Here is an 18838-nt window from a genome sequence, read left to right on the forward strand (position 1 = left end):
TTTTTTTAAAATAATGTAGATGCTGTTATGCTGTTGTAATGAATACATTTCCTGGAGTACTGATTTCAGCTGCAGCATGGTGTACAGTTACTTAAAAGTCTGGGAAGTCCTGGAAGGACAGAATGAAGAAATGGAGATAGAGGTGGAAGTGGCACACATTGAGAAACAAGGCAAAAATGAAGATTGTTAAGGTTGGAGAAGAGATCTGCCTAAACCTGATAACTAAAATAAGGGTAATGAAACTGTTAGGAAAATGCTTTCACTATCCTTGGTAAAACAGTGCAAAATCAACCATTTAATCCTTTAAAAAACAAACATAAAACAACCAACAACATATTGTTCATATCAGGACAAACCAATGGCTTGCTTTATGCCTTGTTCCAGACAGTGATCAGGAGCAGTTGTTTAGGACAAAATGAGGGAAAGTGTGGAACAGCAGTGTAGTCCCAGCTAGAAAGTGGGATGCTGGACTATAAGAAGTACTTCATGTTCTCCCAGAAAACAAATGCACAGACAGATTTATAGCTGTGGGCTGTTCTCTGTATGGGTAAGAAATTCACATGTGCCTGTTTTACCATAGCACTCTGTGTAACACCGCCATTTCTCCCAGTACTTTTAGTTTCTTCAATTATGCAAGGGTAACAACAAGCCAGCACTCAGCTGTGGCCCTCAGCAATTTTCAAGGTGACTGTACTTTTAGATACTGCATAGCAAATTACAGTGGCAGATGACTAACAGGTGAAATCAGATGCAAAGATTTAAAGAGCAAATCGTGTTATTGCTTTAAGTACCAATTTAATCTTTCTAGACATGATAATGTTTTAAGGCAAGCATTATTACTGTGCTCTAGAAGAGCAAATCTACTGATTCTGTCTGCTTTAGGAAATCAATGAGTTGTTTTGCCTCTTATGAAATGTAAGCAATTGAGGTGCTAAGAAAAATAAGAAATTGTCTTTAATTGTACTGAAACTATGTATTTATTACACACCAAATCCAGTACTGATGACTTCTCTCCCACCCTACTGCAGTAGCAGAGAACAGCGAGATGTTACAGAGAGGCCTGTTGCTGGAAGAAAATCTAAACAGGGCTTTTTCTGAGGATAGGATGTCTGCTACAAACATGGGTTAGCATGGCTGACCAAAAGCAGTTACGTATTACAAGTAAGTGGCAACAAATGTTTCCATATTGCTGGTAGCCATTCTGTCACGATAATGAGTGAAAATGTTTCTCTAAGTGTCTTAGTTAAAAACAAGCAGAACTAAACCTGCTGGCCCACCTGCTTACAGAAGCAGTTTGGAGAGTACCTGGCATCTGAATTGGATGATGCCAACTAGCAAAGCTTGGCAGAGTTGTTTCCAAAACCAAACAAACAAATACAGAAAATAACTGGGAAAAAAATAACCCTCCATCTGCTGTAGACAAAGCATTTGGACTGAATTTGTCTGATCTGGAATGAATTATGGTATTCTGCGTAGGGAAAACTACTTGAGTAGCTCTTCACTGCAGCACAGTGTTAATTTAAGGCTTGTTATTCCAATTATGATTTTAAAAAATAAAAAATAAAAAATCAGTCTGTTCTGATGTTCTGACAACTTGTCCACTTGAAAGTCCTGTGCAGATTATTTTCTGTTTGAAAGCGCTTTCACAGATCTCCATTCTCGCTACTCTTGGTGTTAGTCTAGAAAAAAGTGCTCTGCACTTCCAAGTGGAGTTGGAAAAGGAGCGTGTCTCTTTGTGTTAGCTGTCCTTTGTCTGGGAACAAATAGAAGATACGGGCTGTAGTGTGTGCTGATGACTTGTCCCTTACAGCATGGTGAGGCTGCAGGTTGTTGTACACCTAGCAGTGGCTGTATTTCCAAAGCATCGCCCAGCTGGATCTCGATGCCAGCTCTGGGTGTTGCAGAGATGCTGTGAGAGATTGGACTAGTGGTCACGTTTTGCTCTGGTTGTGTTTTTTGCCTTTCTGCCTGTGTCGTCTGCCCTTTACAGATAGATTCCTTCAGCCTTTCAGATTTGTGCTCTGCATGGGATAGCATCTCCGTTTTATAAGATGGTGTATATATAATTACTAGGTAAAGCATGCACTCGTGATGAATATCTGATATAGCTACAGGTGTTTTGCTGTCTGGCTGCAAGAGCAACTCTGCATTTTAATGTATTGGATGTTTTTCCATTTAAAATTGGAGTGGCTTAGCTGAATAGGCTGCAGTACCCTGGAGAACTCACTTCTGTACGCTGGAGGCCCCAGAACAGCTGCGCAGACAGCTAGGCCAGGCAGGATGGCAGCTGCTTTGAAGGCAGGGAAAAGAGAGACATTCTGAAACTTAAGGGTAACCCATCTATTACCCCCATACTAGTGATGGAATTCACAGAGTCTAGATTAGCTAACAAAACTTCTCATTTCACAAGCCTGACACTTCACGGTGTTTCTCATATTTGCAGCAAGCTTATCTTAAAGTCATCATCCAAAAAAAGTGTTTCCTAAACCAGAAAGAGCGAGCTCTCCCTCTCTTAGCTGTTATGTACTGCTTAGTTCTCCCTCAAGGAGCGGTCTTGGAAAGTCCATGTGTATTTGTATCCTATTCTAAAAGAAATGTGAGTGGGGAGGACTAGAGCTGTATTTGTCTCATCTGCTTTTACACAAAGGCACTTTTAGCCCAGTGATTACCTCTGCCAGAAACCTCGTTCTCAACCACATTTTTCCAGCAAGCATTCTGTTTTATCTTCTAATGTATGTCTGAAAGTTTATAAAGCTTTAAAGAGACAAAGAAGCGGCGTCTACGAACTGTTTTTCACAGGAGTGAGTTTCTGTGTAAATTCTTCACTTGGGTTCAGCTGCTTTTCTTACCCTTGTTCTCTGTGAGGCCAAGTGTTGTGAGGGGCAGCATCAGAGCTTCATCTGAGGAGTTCTCTTTCTGAGAGCAAGATTCCATCAGCAGCTGAGCCCAAGAAACGCTTAACTTCTCGAGAATCAAAAACAACATATATTTTTATAGAAATGTGTATTTTAAAAATCTGTTTCCTGCAGCTTCTCCATATGTATTTTTCCCGTTGTAGTTCAGATTTGATAAAAACTTTTTTGTTGAGTTCATTCTTTTTACGTTGTTTTTAAATTTGTAGTCAAAGCTTTGGTGTACTGTACAGGAGCAGTCAACCTTTGTAATTACTGTATAAATGCTTTATAATAAAGTATATTACTTTTATTTTAGCAAGTGAGCAGACACTTCCTTTTGTGTGTTTGCTGCCTATTGGCACCTTTTAAAAGACTGTTACGTGTTAAAAATGTACATATATAAATATATTTACCTGTTGCTGTACAGTTGTGATAGACTGGACTGAATTTATTTTTTGTGTGCTTTTTTTATAAAATATTAATACACTAAAGGCAATCTTGCTGATGTGATTGTAATGTACTATGTAACTTATTTACTTAATATCCTCTATATATCTAAGAAACCCTTTTATTAAATGAGGTTTAAAAATAGTCTCAGAGGTGAGGGTTTTTTTTTTGATACAAAGTGGTGGCTGCCAGGCTCAGGCTGGTGGTTTGTTCACACACAGGAGGCAGCTCTGAGTCCTGTTATAAGTCGTATTAAGCAACTCTGCTCTCTGGTTGTATTTCCCTCTGTTTTCCGCAGCAATTACTAGGACTGTTTCTCAGTATTCTCCCTGTATTTTAGGTCTTACGTACGTCTTACGTACAAGAAAGACTCTAGAAAGTATCTGGTATATACAGCTCTGTTTGCTTTACAGAAACACTGGTGGTGTGTCCAACCCAAGGCAAGCAGTAAATGAAGACAGCTGAATTCTGCTTCTGATCTTACGTAAACAGCTGCAGAGCTGAGGTGGCATGAAGTGAGTTGGTGCTTGAAGGGTGTGTATTACATCTAAACTTCTGAGTAGTTGTAGGTGGGATAGAGGGCAGTACAGTCAGGTGAAATACATTTGGAACTGCTGGGAAAAGAGGTAATGCTTCTTGCTGTTCAGGAATTAAATTGGCTACGTGTGGAAACAATGTGGGCTATAACTCAAAACCAAGTTGTAATTCATATTTTATCATATTTCTCATTCTTAATGTTTAAATATACATGTTAGTGAATACTCTCTTAAGGGCATGTGTCTGTTACCTGGATCTATTTTTTTTTTTTTTAATATAGATTTGGTAACATAGCATTGATCTGGCTTATTTCTCTGTCAGTAGCTGGATCTCTTGCTGTGGGTTTTTAAATATCAATATCCTTTCCTTCATCCTCAAAGCAAAGCTTCCTTTGTTTTAGAAGCTGTTTATACTTTTATCCACTCCTTCTAACGTGTGTGGGTATGAAAGTTTTTAAAAGATGCTACCTTACGGAGATTGTAGCAATGTGCACTGACAGCTCACTGATCTCCTACAAGCTCTCAGTTAGAAACTAAGAAGCCATACCTCAGAATAATTTCTTCTTGTTTTTTTAAGCTGACAAACTTGTATTTCCAGGATGTTGGCAAGGATGACAGAGAAGGATTTAGTCGAGCAGTGTAAGAGCCCCTGCTTCAGTTGACTCCTGCAGATTTGGATGTTGATCAGCAATAGCATGTGAGGAAGTAAGTGGAATTTATTTAGATGGCAAAGAAAACAACGCACTTGCCTCACTATCACAGCCTATGGGCAAAAGTGTTACAGGCTGACTGCACTGCACTAAAACTGGGCAAACGAAATTTGGATGATGGAAAATTAACAATGATAAGTTTAGGGCAGTTTGGTTTTCATCTTTTTTAAATGAGTAGATCCAAGGTTATTTCAACTACTGAGAGACTTTATAAAGCTCTTCAGGATTTCTGAGCTCAAATGCATTTTGAGGGAGCAACATTATGAGGAATTTTGCAGTAATTCCCTAGATGTTTGTTTTTAAATAGCCCTACAGCTATCAATAGGGATAAGAGTATCATCCTGCACTGAGGGTGACTACTGTGGGGTAGAAAGCTTTCTCATTTACATTTGAGTTTTGAAACTACATTTCAGTGACACTGTTTATTGAAGGCTGAAGTTCCTATTACAGAAGTTCATTAAGCAACAACCTTCTCCTGAGCTGGCTAAATGGAGTTGATTGTGTAATGCTATTCCCAGAGCTTGAATTCAAAGCAAACCAGTGATTTTGTACTGAAATAAGACTTATCCTTATTTAATGTACTCACATTTTGTTTTACCCCAAATAAAAATAGCAGACTTTCCTCTTAGGACCTAACAACGAATCTGACAACCAACGTCTGTATTAAAAGACTGAAAAATATTTATGTATCAGATGACAACAATCACAATTAGATCAACATTTGTAAAGCCTAAATTATTTCCTATTCTAAAATATAGAGGCAATAAGAGACAGAATTTCCATACTATAAATACCTTGCTCCCTGAGCAGCTAGGAAAAGTTAATGAGAACAAAAATGAATTTCTGAAAGCTCACCAGAAGCTGAGCCTATTCAATTACACAATAGCCAAAGACTCTTTTTTTTTTTTTTTTTTTTATAAAATAGCATTGTTATTTTTAAACAAGTTTCACAGAAGTTCATTTATAAACATAAGCCTAAATAATTTAAACACAGCAACTTTAACAGTATGGTCATGCTACAAAATTACAGTATACAAAAGGTCATCAAAAGTAGATGTTAAAAAGTGCTTTCTTGCTTGAAGATTTTCCTAGATGGGTCTACTTCTCTTGTAATTTGAATCAGCTGCTGGTTCTCAGGTCTCCTCTCGCATTTTTCCAGCCATTTGAAATATAACCACAGCATACATCATCTCTTTGAAGAGAGGTCTGTGCTAACAAGCAAGTAAAATGCCTATTTTCTATCTCTAATTTAATTGTAGGATATTTCTCTATATAATTAAAGTGGATGCTAATCCTCCATAATTTGTGGGAAAAGCAGAATTCCACATGGCTTGCAAGTTTTACATGGGTGCTCTTCTCATCCATGAATAATAATGTGCTTAGGACGTTATTAGATGTGGTGAGATGTGGAGGCGCAAAGAATAAACAGGAAGAATTCTTTCAGCATCTAACTCTGCTGCTCAGCCACTCTATTGGGCACACAGTCTGATCTCTGATAGTGTATCTATGACACAGTGCAGCTCCATCTGCATGCAAATCAGCTGCTCTAATTCTATCATCTGTGTCTTCTACCACATCCAGTGCATAATTTTTAAAGTGCAAACTTTAGAAATTGATTAAAACTTAATTTATTTGGGGCTATTAAAGTCCATGGGATTTTGATTTGTGCTAGGCAGTAACCCACAATTCATCATGTATAACATTAAGCTAAAACTTAGAAAGAGGTTAACTTACATGCAAAGGTTCTGCAGTATGGAGGGTGAAAGGCAATGGAAAAGCTTCTGAGTTTACCTTGTTGCTGCTACAATTGTGCTGAGACTGGATGCCCTGTTCCCTTCAGTAGTGATTGTTTTTATTTTCATATTTATAATGCAATTGCAAAAAAGAGAATTTATGCTGTTAATTTGTGAAAAGAGCTGATGCCAATAGGCATATGCTATACACAGCTCTACCAACGAACAACTGCAATACTTACTGCTGGACTGATTAATGGTAATTAATCTGTGGAGCTTCAACTTGTCAATTACAAGAGCCAGGAACTGCGTTCCTCAAGCCTTGACAACAGAACTATCTCCACCTACAAAACTAAGATTCAATTCTGTTCTGATTGTCCCAAAACAGTCAAAGTAGAGTCTTTGCTGTATCTAATGCTGCCTTTGTAAATGTACAGACACTTAGACCATATTTAGATATTACAAAATTAACCAGTAGGATTATGTAGCACTGGACAACATTTTCATCTCTATCTTGTTTCTTAAGCTATACGTACCATAACTGTACACATTGCTTTTTGAATGCGCAGGGATTTAAATGCACTGCCTCCTGGCCAGACTCCATGCATATATTCTGCATATTCTATCCTGAAAACAGCTGCACACACATATGAAATTGGCTTTTCTATTTGTTGCTAACATTTCAAGTTCTCACGATAAGCACACTTTAATTACTTTATGCAAGGGCCCAACCCTATTCCCGTTGCCGTAACACAAAAGCTGAGGTCAGTAAAGACCATGTGTGCCATAAGCTAGGTGCTCCTTCAAATCACATCCACTTTTCCAAAGCTGACTGGCTGCAAGTGAGCTGAATTGGTTTTAAGAGGCCAACATGAAATGGCTGTTTGCTGTATAATACTCTCTCCCTTCATGCTTCTTAATCAGTGCTGCCTTTCCTAACGATAAAGCGTAATACTAGAAGAAATTACGTGAGAATACAAAGCCTGTAAAATAAATCCAGCTTTTGCCATTGTTCTTCTGACCTTATTTTAAGAAATGGATCTAAATGAAACTCGAGACTTATTTCTATTTGCCAGTTTAAGTTGGAATGCTTAAGCATTTCTCTAAAAATCAGAGAATAACAAGAAAGAATATATTGAAATTAGGCTCTGATTTCCTGGTAATCTTCACACCCTTTACTTAGATATTGATGAGTAACAGAATTATCTTCTACTAAAACTACGCCTGGAGCTTGAGATCAATATCACTGTAGCCTGGGCCACTTCCACCCTTTTATCCTGCCCATGACTTTCCAGGATATCAACCCCTGCCACTCTTTCACAAACAAAAGTGGTGTTCTGCCTTCACCCCTTACATGTCTGTTCCAAAACCTGCAAACACACTTTTCTAGTTTAAACAAAGATAATGCACTGAATTAGAAGAAAAGCTTAAAAACAATAAAAACAAGCTGCCAAAAAATCCACTTAGATGAGTTGATCTATTTTCTAAAGGAAGTGGAGAGGGGGGAACATTATTTGCATCCAACGGTGCAATTATGTCTGTCTTTAGCATTACATAATGCTTTTAACTAAAAATAGTTACCTGCCTTATAAGGAGGTTTACTGAAAACAGTTAATGTGCAACAGAGCATGTTTAGTACATCTTCAATACTTATTTTCCAATGCCCGTTTCCCACCTTGTCTCATCCTCCTCAGTAACCACATACACATTTCACTCACTGCTTACATCTGTGCTTTAGAAATAAATCAGTATCTCAAACCCAACATTTTACATCTCAAGCCCAGGTCTCTTGCTCACTGTTTGTTTCTGAGTTTGTTTCTGAGCCTACTTATAGTTACATGGAAATTCCAGAGCTGAGAAGGATTACATCCATCAGTGAGCCAAAACAAGACTAGGAACAGGAACCAGCTGTAGGCTAATAGTCTACATTATTCCAATCAAAATAATTTATAAAAAAGAGGAAAAAAAGATACTTCAGTCTCACTGAAACCATGCAAAGAATTCCCATTGCCTCTTTAAAATAAATAACATCATATAAGTTATACATGGCCTTTTAAATAATGAAGTTAAGAGTTCCAATGCAAGAAGCTCAATTCAAAACTTGCAGTCCACAACAAGAGATCATGAGCCCATTACCTTTCTTGTGCGTATGTCCACTACTTCTGGGCCTATTTGGCATAATACTTGAGGGGTTGAAAAGACAAATTCACATACTTAAAATATTAAGGGATTCCCGTAACAGAATTAAACACAACAAAGTCTGTAACATAGTTCTAGAATGTAACATTGTTCCTTTAGCCATGGTGTTTCAACTGAATGTTGGTCAGCTGCATCTAACAAGCTAAAATTGCTCTGTTATAACACAAGAGCGAACAATAAGCACCACTAATCAGGAATTAGGAACAGCTAGGTATTAGTTCAGGTAAAGATCTCTCACTAACCAAACAGAAGATGAACTCAACTCCACTGGTCTCTGCAGAAGATGTCAGAAGCTTGACAAAACTGGTGTGCCTGAAGTTTGGTAAATAACTCTTTGGGTAAGAGACTGTGGAGATAAGCTGGTCTTTTAAAAATTGCCCAAAGCTTTTCTTCAAAACAAACATTTATATAAAAGTTCTATGTGCTGAGCAATCTGGAGATATTTAAAATATTAAACACTCAAAACAAAAGTCTCATCAGTTTCCTCCTTCTTCATCTTCTTCTTGTTTAATAACAAGGATACCTATAAGGAAAAGAAAGAAAAGAAAATCCACAGATTTATGAAGAGATTATGCAGAGAAAGGTACAGTTAATGCTGATCTGAAAGCTAATCTGGACTATCAAAACTAGGAAAGACTCAGGCTGTCAGAAAGAGGGAATAATTCTATTTCCTGCTGCTGTCCAACTCCTGGCTCCACACAGAACCACCCTAAAATCAGTACATGTCCGAGATCAAAGAAATGCAAAGCATCAACACTCTCAGACAAGCTCAGTGCTGTGGCCACTTCTCAGGGGAATATAGTGACATGCTCAAACTATTTGGTTGGATAACTTCAAGAGAAAAGCCCAAGCACACCATGTGGACAACTTTTCAGAAGATCCTGCAGCTGGTGCAGGATTGCACAGATGAGTTTTTGAGGTTACAATTTATTTCCCTGATCTTTCTACTAAGCTTGGCACTTCTTGTCACTTAGATCAATTGCCTCATGCCCCAGACTCACCATCCAGCTTTTTCAGCTTGGGCACCCGTTTGGTTGCTTCTTCAATCCAACTGTTCTTCTGATCAGAGGCATATTTCTCTTGCAGTGGATTGCCTACAAACACCAGATCCTCTAACAATGGCAGCTCTGCCAGTCTCGCAAACTCTGCTGCAACCACAAATATGGAAACACCAACCAGATTATGGAACAAGGAAAGTACATCTGCACCAAACCTTCCTTTCAAACTCTGTGCAGACATAAATAGCTTGGGATACAAACAGATAGGGATCATTTGGACTTGAACAGTGAGCAGGTTAAGGAACAAGTACACATTTCAAGTCCAAGCAAGGTGATTCAAAGAACAACTCCATTGAGCTTAGAATTTAAATTCAATTTCCTATTTTTAATTTCTTGCATGAAATATTTAGGGATTCTGTGTACTTCTGCAGGCTTATCAGTAAAACTTAAGCCCCAGGACACAGAGAGCTATTTTTTAACTTGCTTACTCACGCATTCACCATAATTTGTAGGAAGCTGCAGAATAGACTGGAATGGCTTACCCCAGTCTTTCACCAAATTATTGGACATATAAAGAACCTTCAGCTTCTTCATTACACGGATACCCCTCAGTTTCTCAATGAAGTTGTACGAGATCCACAGCTCTTCTAGCGTATCTCCAACTGCTTCCTGGAAAATGACAGAGCTACTCAGGTAAGTGAAAGTAAGTCCTTATTCTTCAGACTCTCTTTTCTTCACCCCTGCAGGTCACCTCATGTAAGAAAATACTAAGATATATTGGTCTTCATTTTCTTTTAAGCAGGTTTCTAATTAAGTATTACGAATACTCATGGGAAAAAGAGCAAAGGATGTGAAATATATTTAGGATGTCAAAAAACACAGTATTAGAATAAGAGAAGGAGCAGCAGTTGTTCTTAAGGCATAGGGACAGAGGAGACAAATGTGGCCGTTTGTGCACACAGTGGCTGCTATTCATCAATTCTTTCATAGGGGTTTTTATGCAGTATTAGGGAATGGTCTGTCTCAAGTGCATGTATATTTGGTCGTGTAGGACAGAAATTGCTTTTATAACTCCCTAAAAAAAAAAAAAAGTGTTTTTATAAACTAGTCATTATAAATTGATTTCATTTTATGCTTAAGAGATAATGGCACCTCTGGAGGTGGAAATAGTTTTAAGCTGGAATATTCTGCAGGAGAAACACACAATATCTGAGAAGGAAGAAAATAATATCTATACTCATTTTTAACAAAGTTAATTGAAAAAGTATTCTGCTTTAATACAGATATAATACAAATATAATAAAACTGATCCCATTTCTTCCCCCACTAGTCTTCCTATGCCCAGTAGATTCACTCCTGCCATCATCTTCTCCACAAAAGCAAACAAACAAAAACTATCTGAAAATTCAGAAATAATATGAAAAAGAGTAAACATACCATTGTGACAGAATAAAACGAAAATTTAGGAAATAAAATTCAGCCAAGACTTATAAACATGGGGAAATTATCCCACATCCTGGATAGCACTCCACTTGGTTAGTAAGGAGTTAAGATTAAGATGCACATACCAATCCATTCAAGTTCTTAATATTATTTCTTCCCAAAGACAAAATCCTCAAATTTTCTGAAATAGATAACAGAAAGTTTTTCATTCATAAGTGATTTCTTAAGTGTAAGAAGATGTTACAATTCAGGTAATAAATAAAAGATGTAATAATTCGGGTAATTCCATACTCCTAAAAAACCTACATTCCGAAAAGATTGTCTTAAGAAAGAATGATGCAACAGAAATAAAAACTGATGGTGATTGGGAACTGGTGCAGAGGACAACCCAGAAATGTGCTCACAAGTACAGAGTTGTTCATTTGTACGTTACCTACTGAAATTCAGTCCACATAAATACTGAAAAAAAACCTAGAATTTCATCTTGCACCTGAGCTCTAGCTGTTAGCTTGCTAGCTTTGATTTCACATAGTTCTTACCCTTTCTTTTCCAGGTAAAAAAATAAAATTGTTCTAATCTCATTTTAGGGCCGTATAGTGGTAGCATCTAAAGCTGTCAGAGAGAAGTCTGATAAGAAATATTTCAGCTTAATTTAGAACCCAGACAAATAAGCTTTTGAAATGAGCTACTACTCCTGCTGGAGTTTAGTGTAATATTAGTGTAACTGAAAGCTATGACAAAATAGCAGTCTTTCCAGAAAACTCCTTTTTGGTATTCACATAAGCTTTCTTGTGGGTATAAACAAGAAAATAACTAATAAGTACAATAACTAATGGTGAGACTAATGATTGTCCCAGTCCAGTAGCAACAGGCTGCATAGATAGCAATGTAGTGGCTGGAGATTGCTACAGATAAAGATTCGAGGCTGATCTAAAACAGGAAATTGTATGTGTTCTATCTCCAGGAATGCAGGGATGAAACCACAATTGGCAGATGTTCTAAAACAGAAAGACTAGTTAGGATTAAAAGTTTGAGGCACAATCAGAATACTTTTTCTCTTTAAATGCAACAGCTTAACACATGGCCATGGCTCAAAATATGAAAACTCTAGTTTTTCTCGTAGAAGTAGACTACTTCTAGTAGAAATCTAAAGTCAGCTACAGCTAATATTCTCCAGACTATCCCTTCCACAGGAGAGAGACTAACTGGCTACCCTCATTCTTTCTGTACCACGTGTTTAGAAAGTACAAGTCTGCACTAGCTTTAGAAATTCCTAAGAGATGAGAGATAGTTGCAAACACAAAAATGAAAGACTGCAGAAAACATCACACCTTCAAGTCATTTCTAACTGCCATTATTGTTCTTCAGTACTCCTGTTCTGAGATATTAAAAATTTTAGAAGCAGTAACAAGTTCCTCAAGAACTATTTTCACACAATTAAACAGAAATTTAACACTTGTTGCTATCATCTAAATCCTCCTAACGCGTGTGGACGCTGAGGTGTGGTCCTTTACACAGAATTACCTACTCAGCATGATTACAATATCAAACACACACACACACACACACACACACACTAATATTAATCTTTTCTATCTGAAAATAGTGCTGGACGCTTAAGAGGATTTCTCAGTATCCTCTTTGTAATGAACAAAAGCAAACGTAATAATTACTTGATGGTTTTTCATTGCTGTAAGCATCGATTTCTCTCAAGGAAGGCAATAGTAACTGTGAGCTCCTTACATTCTGTAACTTAAAGAGACAGACCATGAAGTTCTATTTTGTCTCCCCCCAGATTCCATCCAGGCCCCCAACACTCTGATCTCAGCAACATACTATACCACAATTATTACGCTGTTGAACTGCAGACATCCAACATCAATGTGGAAATTAGTTGTTAAAACATTCTAGAATCAATTACTGTTGAATATCATAACTCAATCCCACTGGAGACGACAAAGCTACTTCTGGATGGATTTTTTTTTAATAAGCTTGGACAGCAAAACAAGTGCCAAAACTGCACAGAGACACATGCGTTAGTACGCCTTTACTGCTAAACATGCATTCTCCAGGAAGACTGATAATTTTAAAGTCAATTGCAACATTCTAAGAGGAAGAAGTTAAAAAGGATAAGAAAAGGTATAAAGCTAGATACACATTACAAATTGTAGTATAGTTCCTATCCACACAACTAGAAAACAATTATAATCACTGGTTTGTCACTTACTTAGGCTGCTCAAGTTGGCAATTCTTTCAATGCAGTTTGTAGACAATGAAAGCTTCCTTTAAAAGCAAGAACAATCAACTCTCAGAACAAAAGCGATCACTATAGTAGAAGAGTTCCACATCTAAACACCACTGCGCTAGACATATTTGTCTATTCTTCTCTCAAACATCATGATTTCTGTGACTTTGTTTAGCTTCTAGGAAAGTACCACATGTTACTAACTTCACATACGGGATGACCTTTGTAAGCACAGCCTTAACAAGTGCACAGAAACTTATTGCTGAAGCAGTTCTAATTTCTTTTGGAAAGTCCTGGCTCCGTCTCCTTTTTTCTCTCTTATCACCTACACAGACAACACTAAATTTTTCTCAGCTAAACAGCAGCTGAACTGACTTGGTACCTAGAGCTAATTAGATAACCTGCATGCCACTACATGTTGTCATTTGGGCACATTAACCAAATTAGTGTAAAGAGAAGAGAATGCTTGGTTTCCAATTTGTCTTTAGCTTAACTTACTCGCAGTTAACAAGAGTGGAGAGAGATTCATCCATCTTCTCTACAGGAGGAATCTGGCCATACAGTTTCACTTCTTTTGCCTCTGAAGCCTTCTGTCCATTTTTTTCTTCCTAAGGAAAAGAGAAGGTAAAGAATATGCTCACTGCACAAAGTCACTAAGAATTGCTGTACTATAACATTCCTGTGAAGTAATTACTACAGAGGTAATTCCAATATACTACTAAAAGAAATTACTGAAAAGAGAAAGCTTTTTGTTACTTACAGTACTTAAGTACAAAATACTTACAGTATTTTGAATACTGTACTTCAAGAGCCCTGCTAGTACAGTTTAAAGAGGGTAAGAGTAGCTTAGTTCTAAGATACTAAAAGCACATATACATTAAATACCCCCCTTTTTTTTTTTTTTTAATTTGAGTTACATTTAATCAAATTAATTCAGGTGTCCTCTCCTGAAAAGAAATTGAGAATATCTGGAGGTCTGAAACTCTGAATCACGGTGAAGACATGTGGGAGCTCAATTAGGGCCAGAAGCTTACGTAGCAGAAGCACATTCTTAAAATCTCTGACAGAAATCTCCTTTCCTCTTCAGTCAGAAAACTCTGAACTGACACCCAACTCACATCACAAACTCAGAAGGCAGGGGAGTGCATTCTGGGGGGGAATCTCAACAGCACTTTCCTCAAATCTTTCCTCAGCTTTAACCATTTTGTATAGCTCCCATGTATTCCTCCTCCTGAAATGGGAGCTGTGACTGCTGCTCCCCTGAGGTGGAGCTAGCGCCCAGCCTCAAGCCTGTAACTCAGCTCTACCTCCTACAGAACACACATGAAAAGAGAAACTGATTACGCTCTTCACAAAAAATGGAAAACAAAAACAAAAACAAACAACAACAAACAGTGTAGGACAGAAAGGAGAGAGCTCTAAGTCTGGACTGATAATATTCCACCTTTGAATCAAAGGCCAATTAGAAATCAGAGAAGTTGTAGTGTAAAGAAAGTAATAAATCCTTATTGTTCACAGAATTCACTAAAAAAAAAAATTAAAAAAAATAACTTCTATTTAGTCATTAGAAAGGAGTGGAAGATTTCACGCTTCAGAGAGTACATTAGAAGACACATTTTCTATTTACAACCAAAGCTGATGATTTTCTAGATTAAATACTTTATAAAGTTCAGAGATTTGGAAGAATTGTCGAAACTGCAGCATTTGGGTGTGTTTATTAAAAAACTATACTCTGTGAAATCTTTTAAAATTCCGAAGTGATGGTAATTATCCGCTCAACACTTAGACCGAGTATCTTTTTCAGCAGTAACACCAGTTGTGACAGCTGCTTCCCTGACAGCACAAAGGGAACATTCTGTCGATTCACTCGGCTTTCAGTGGGAGGACTGGAGATCTGTTAACAAAGGAGAAATCTGTTCTGTTTTCAAAACAAGGAGTCTTGTTTTCTCCCCCATTATTATGCAGCTAATGAAAAGTGAGAGAGCTGAGGTCGGTTTTATATCTTTACTTGAGAAGAAAATTAATTGCTTACCAGAAACATGAAAGAATAGCACAGCACAAGATCAGACATCATTTTGTCTTATGTGCCCAAAATTCTTCAGGCAGCTTAATTTAATAGAGCATTATTATGTTGCCATGTTTCACAATTTAATAGAGCATTATTATGTTGCCATGTTTCACTAAAAATTCCAACCTCTGTCCGAATTTAGTATGATTCATATCAGTATTTTTATTCATAATTAGCAATGTAGTAAACAAGCGTGCCAGGTAAACAAGTTTTGCAGAATATGGTGAACTGCTCAAACTGAGTCACTACACAAACTTGAAACTTCAATTTCCTTTTCCAACAACAAGGATAACCGTGTATCTGTCTGCATTTAGCCTTGGCTTGTAGTCTTATAGTCACCTTACACTAACAGACAAAATTACATTATCTCTTAAAACAGGACAGAAAGAGAGCTCCTAACATGGCCTGTGGTGGGGAGTGAACAGCTGAAGAAAGAAGATTTTTCCAGGCTGCCACCCACCTCTGAAACAAACCTCAGATGGAATACCACCATAAGCACAGAGAAACCACAGGTAGAACAGCACTTTTTTTTAAGACCAGGCTACCTGACTGCAAAGTTAAAGTTGCTTTGATTTATTCATTTCATTCTGACTGTAGAGCACAGGTAAATCCTTATGCCAAAGGGAAGAAATACATCTGGAATGCAACGCAGCAACAGATCCAATGTTGTAAGTCATGTGGACACAGATTAGTAGCAATACAGGGAAAATTTTTCTCCTCCAAATCAACATGAATAGAACAGCACAGTCAGCACTTTGTAGTTAACATAAATGGAAACTCGCTGACATGGATTTACTACTTCTGAGAGACATGTGACAAAGGAGCAAATGTAAAATAAATCTTTAACAGAAAACATGAAGTGCAGGTTTTGGAGGGTAGAAAGAGTGAGAAAAGGAAAACCACTTTAAAAAAAACACCTCAGCTCATATCTCTAGTAATAGAAACATCTGTAAGCTGTTGCATTCTCACTAAGAGAGCAAGAGTGAAGTTTGTGGGGAATACCAACATAGGTGACAATAAAATGTGAAATACTAAAGGTACTAAATGATGACTGTATTAAAACAGTACTTTAAAAACAAGTAAGAAACTCAGCTTTGCACAGTGGACAATGTGAGGGACAGCACTACCTGCCAATACAGAAGGTTCACTGACTTCAGTACAGTCAGTATTTCATACTTGTTCACCCTGTGGGAAGAACCATACTCAGGTAAAATGAACAGGGCATAATGCAACATATGGCATTTCCAACTTTAAATTTATTTGTAGCCTCAGGCCTTCTATCAATGCATATTCAGCAGGATAAGGTGAGAAAGTGAAATAGGCTCATCTTTACCACATATCAACTTAGCGAGACCACACAGAAAATCCAACAGAACTGATTATTATTCAATAACATGGATAGAATTTTTACTCTGTGAAACTTCTAGCCAACATTTGTTACAGTAAGCCTGAAAAAAAAATATTAAATATAGTAAAAATTCATAGCACTGAGTATTGCAAAGCAGCTAGATACTCTCTTATTACTTACCCATTTGGCTAGAGCTTCTTTGATAGTTGTTGCTTTTGCCTAAAACAAACAAATTAAAATGAATGTTCATTGCAAATTTTCAGCTGGCTTCTTCACTTCTCCCCTTTTTCTTTTCCTGTTCCGCTTTTCTCCTCTCTTCCACCAGCTCCCTGCAGGATCTTCCTCTAGTTGACACTAAGAAGCTATGACTCTTGGAGTGGCTCTTCATTTTATTTTCTGGGGAACTCAGAAGCATTTTCAGAAGTAATAAGCTCGATTTATGAGAGCAAATTATTCTACTGACTTTATTCTCTTGCCCAGCTTGGAGCATAATCTGGGCACTGTCACCTCTGACAGTGAAATTCAACTGAATTGAAGGGCATTAGAAATTATTGCACTGAAAAATGTGGTCTGACACTCTTATGAAAACACCCTATTACTGTGCATTAGTAATCTCTTGCTTGTCTGTGAATAGACAGAATGATAAAGCCTGTTAGAATTCACTGGGGAAAAGAAGATACTTCTTACCAAAAAATCAAGAGCAATCTGAAATGTTTATTTCTTTTTTTCTAACAATTTTGTCATCAAATCACGTAACATGAACACATACATTATCAGTTAAAAACAATCTGAGTGCTCCTGTAGGAGGCTCTTCAAGGATCCACTCATTGAGCAACCTTTAGGTGCCACTAACTTCCAACTTTTCTGCCTCACATCACTCCCATTACAACCAAATGGCAATATCCATAACAGTAGTATGAAGAGAAACTGATATATCCTAAACACATTCAAAGACATTTTTCAAGTTAAAAAGGTTCCAGAGACTGACATCCCACTAGCAATGACCAACAGCCTCCTTCCTAGCAAGCCAGTGTAGCACGACACATGGCAGCTTTTCTGGTAACCAGATACCCTCCAAAAATGGGAGAGGGAAGGAAAAAAGGAAAAGAAAAAAAAACAAACTAAGAAACTACTGCCAAAAATCTTAGGAGAATTCACCTCAGGTCACAAAGCTTTAATGCCAGATACTTTAGACCACTGAAAGCTCTGGATTCGGTGGTAAAAGACAAGACCCACGACAGCTGCCAAGAGAACAACTACAGGCACAGAATGCCCAGCAACAGCTTAGAGCCGTCCAGACCAAGGCCTTTGAGCTTCGTCTTGTCTGTCCCACACAACAGCCAGGTCCAGGCCCAGCTGCAGACAGGGGTTGAATTTCTGCCACGGCACAGCCTCCTTGGCGCCTGCTGCAGGCCAACTTAAGTGATCACCTCCTGCTCAGAAAACAACCCCAGCTTCTGCTCCAGCAGTCTTCCTGAGACTCTAATTAGCAGCCATAGCAGTGTGACAGCTAAGCCAAGTGGCTTCCAGTTGTTTCTTTTTTCAGGCGGGAAGTTTCCAGCACTTTTCCATAATTCTGCTAGCTGACTGTTGTACCATTTGGGGCATGACTTCAGTCCCTCACAGAGCCTCCTGCTGTCCCAAATCCATGCATAAAACCAGACCAGATTTAAAGCTGAGAACCAGGTGCACAAAGAAACAATCAGCACAGGGCTTATCAAAAGAACGTTCGCCAATGACTTTGTTTTGCTCTTTGAAATGCACTGGAAATTTCCCTAGATAAGCAGCCTCCTGCAGCAGAAGGCACTATAGCTGATGGGGAAGCCTCCCTGAGAAGGCTGCTTTCGGGGTCCCCAGATGGATGCTGAAGAACCTCCTGCAGGGATGGAAGGGAAAGAAAGTCACACAGCTTCAAGAGCCACCAGAGGCTGAAGCAGCCACCTGAGATATCGCCACCAGGGCTCCAGGAACAAGAAATATAACATCTCAGCAGAAAACAAATGTATTTATACTATAATAGTTGGAATATTTTTCTTCCCAGAAAGAGGTCTTTTGGGCACGAGGCGTACTGACACCGAGCATTACAAACTTCGGTCCCGCCAAGACACCAGCGAGGCGCTGCCTTCGCTTGCATCCATTTATCGGCAGTCAGGAGCGGGTCGGAGCCGCCCGGCAGGAGAAAGCAGGCCCGTCCGTACGGCACCGCAGACGCCGCCA

General features: G+C 38.2%; 1 protein-coding gene and 1 long non-coding RNA gene across 3 annotated transcripts; one reads left to right on the forward strand and one right to left on the reverse strand.

Annotated features, from left to right (window-relative positions):
- Positions 1-6: 6 nt before the first annotated feature.
- Positions 7-18678, forward strand: LOC104911133. Of its 2 annotated transcripts, none has more exons than XR_002115169.2 (6): positions 7-1161; positions 3755-3875; positions 4476-4582; positions 10030-10210; positions 15653-15785; positions 16947-18678. It is a non-coding gene; the product is annotated as an uncharacterized LOC104911133 (long non-coding RNA). The 2 variants fall into 2 exon arrangements; XR_004159904.1 differs by having other exon boundaries at positions 3755-3856.
- Positions 5484-16948, reverse strand: DNAL1 (dynein axonemal light chain 1). The gene is made up of 7 exons (XM_010711464.2): positions 16802-16948; positions 13704-13813; positions 13188-13243; positions 11086-11141; positions 10060-10186; positions 9521-9667; positions 5484-9042 (listed from the first exon to the last, which is right to left on the reverse strand). Exons 2-7 carry the CDS (start codon positions 13736-13738, stop codon positions 8996-8998), a joined length of 468 nt encoding a protein of 155 aa, XP_010709766.1. The 5' UTR covers positions 13739-13813; positions 16802-16948; the 3' UTR covers positions 5484-8995.
- Positions 18679-18838: the final 160 nt, after the last annotated feature.

Source organism: Meleagris gallopavo, chromosome 5 (assembly GCF_000146605.3).
Source record: "Meleagris gallopavo isolate NT-WF06-2002-E0010 breed Aviagen turkey brand Nicholas breeding stock chromosome 5, Turkey_5.1, whole genome shotgun sequence".
Classification (NCBI taxonomy): Eukaryota; Metazoa; Chordata; class Aves; order Galliformes; family Phasianidae; genus Meleagris; species Meleagris gallopavo.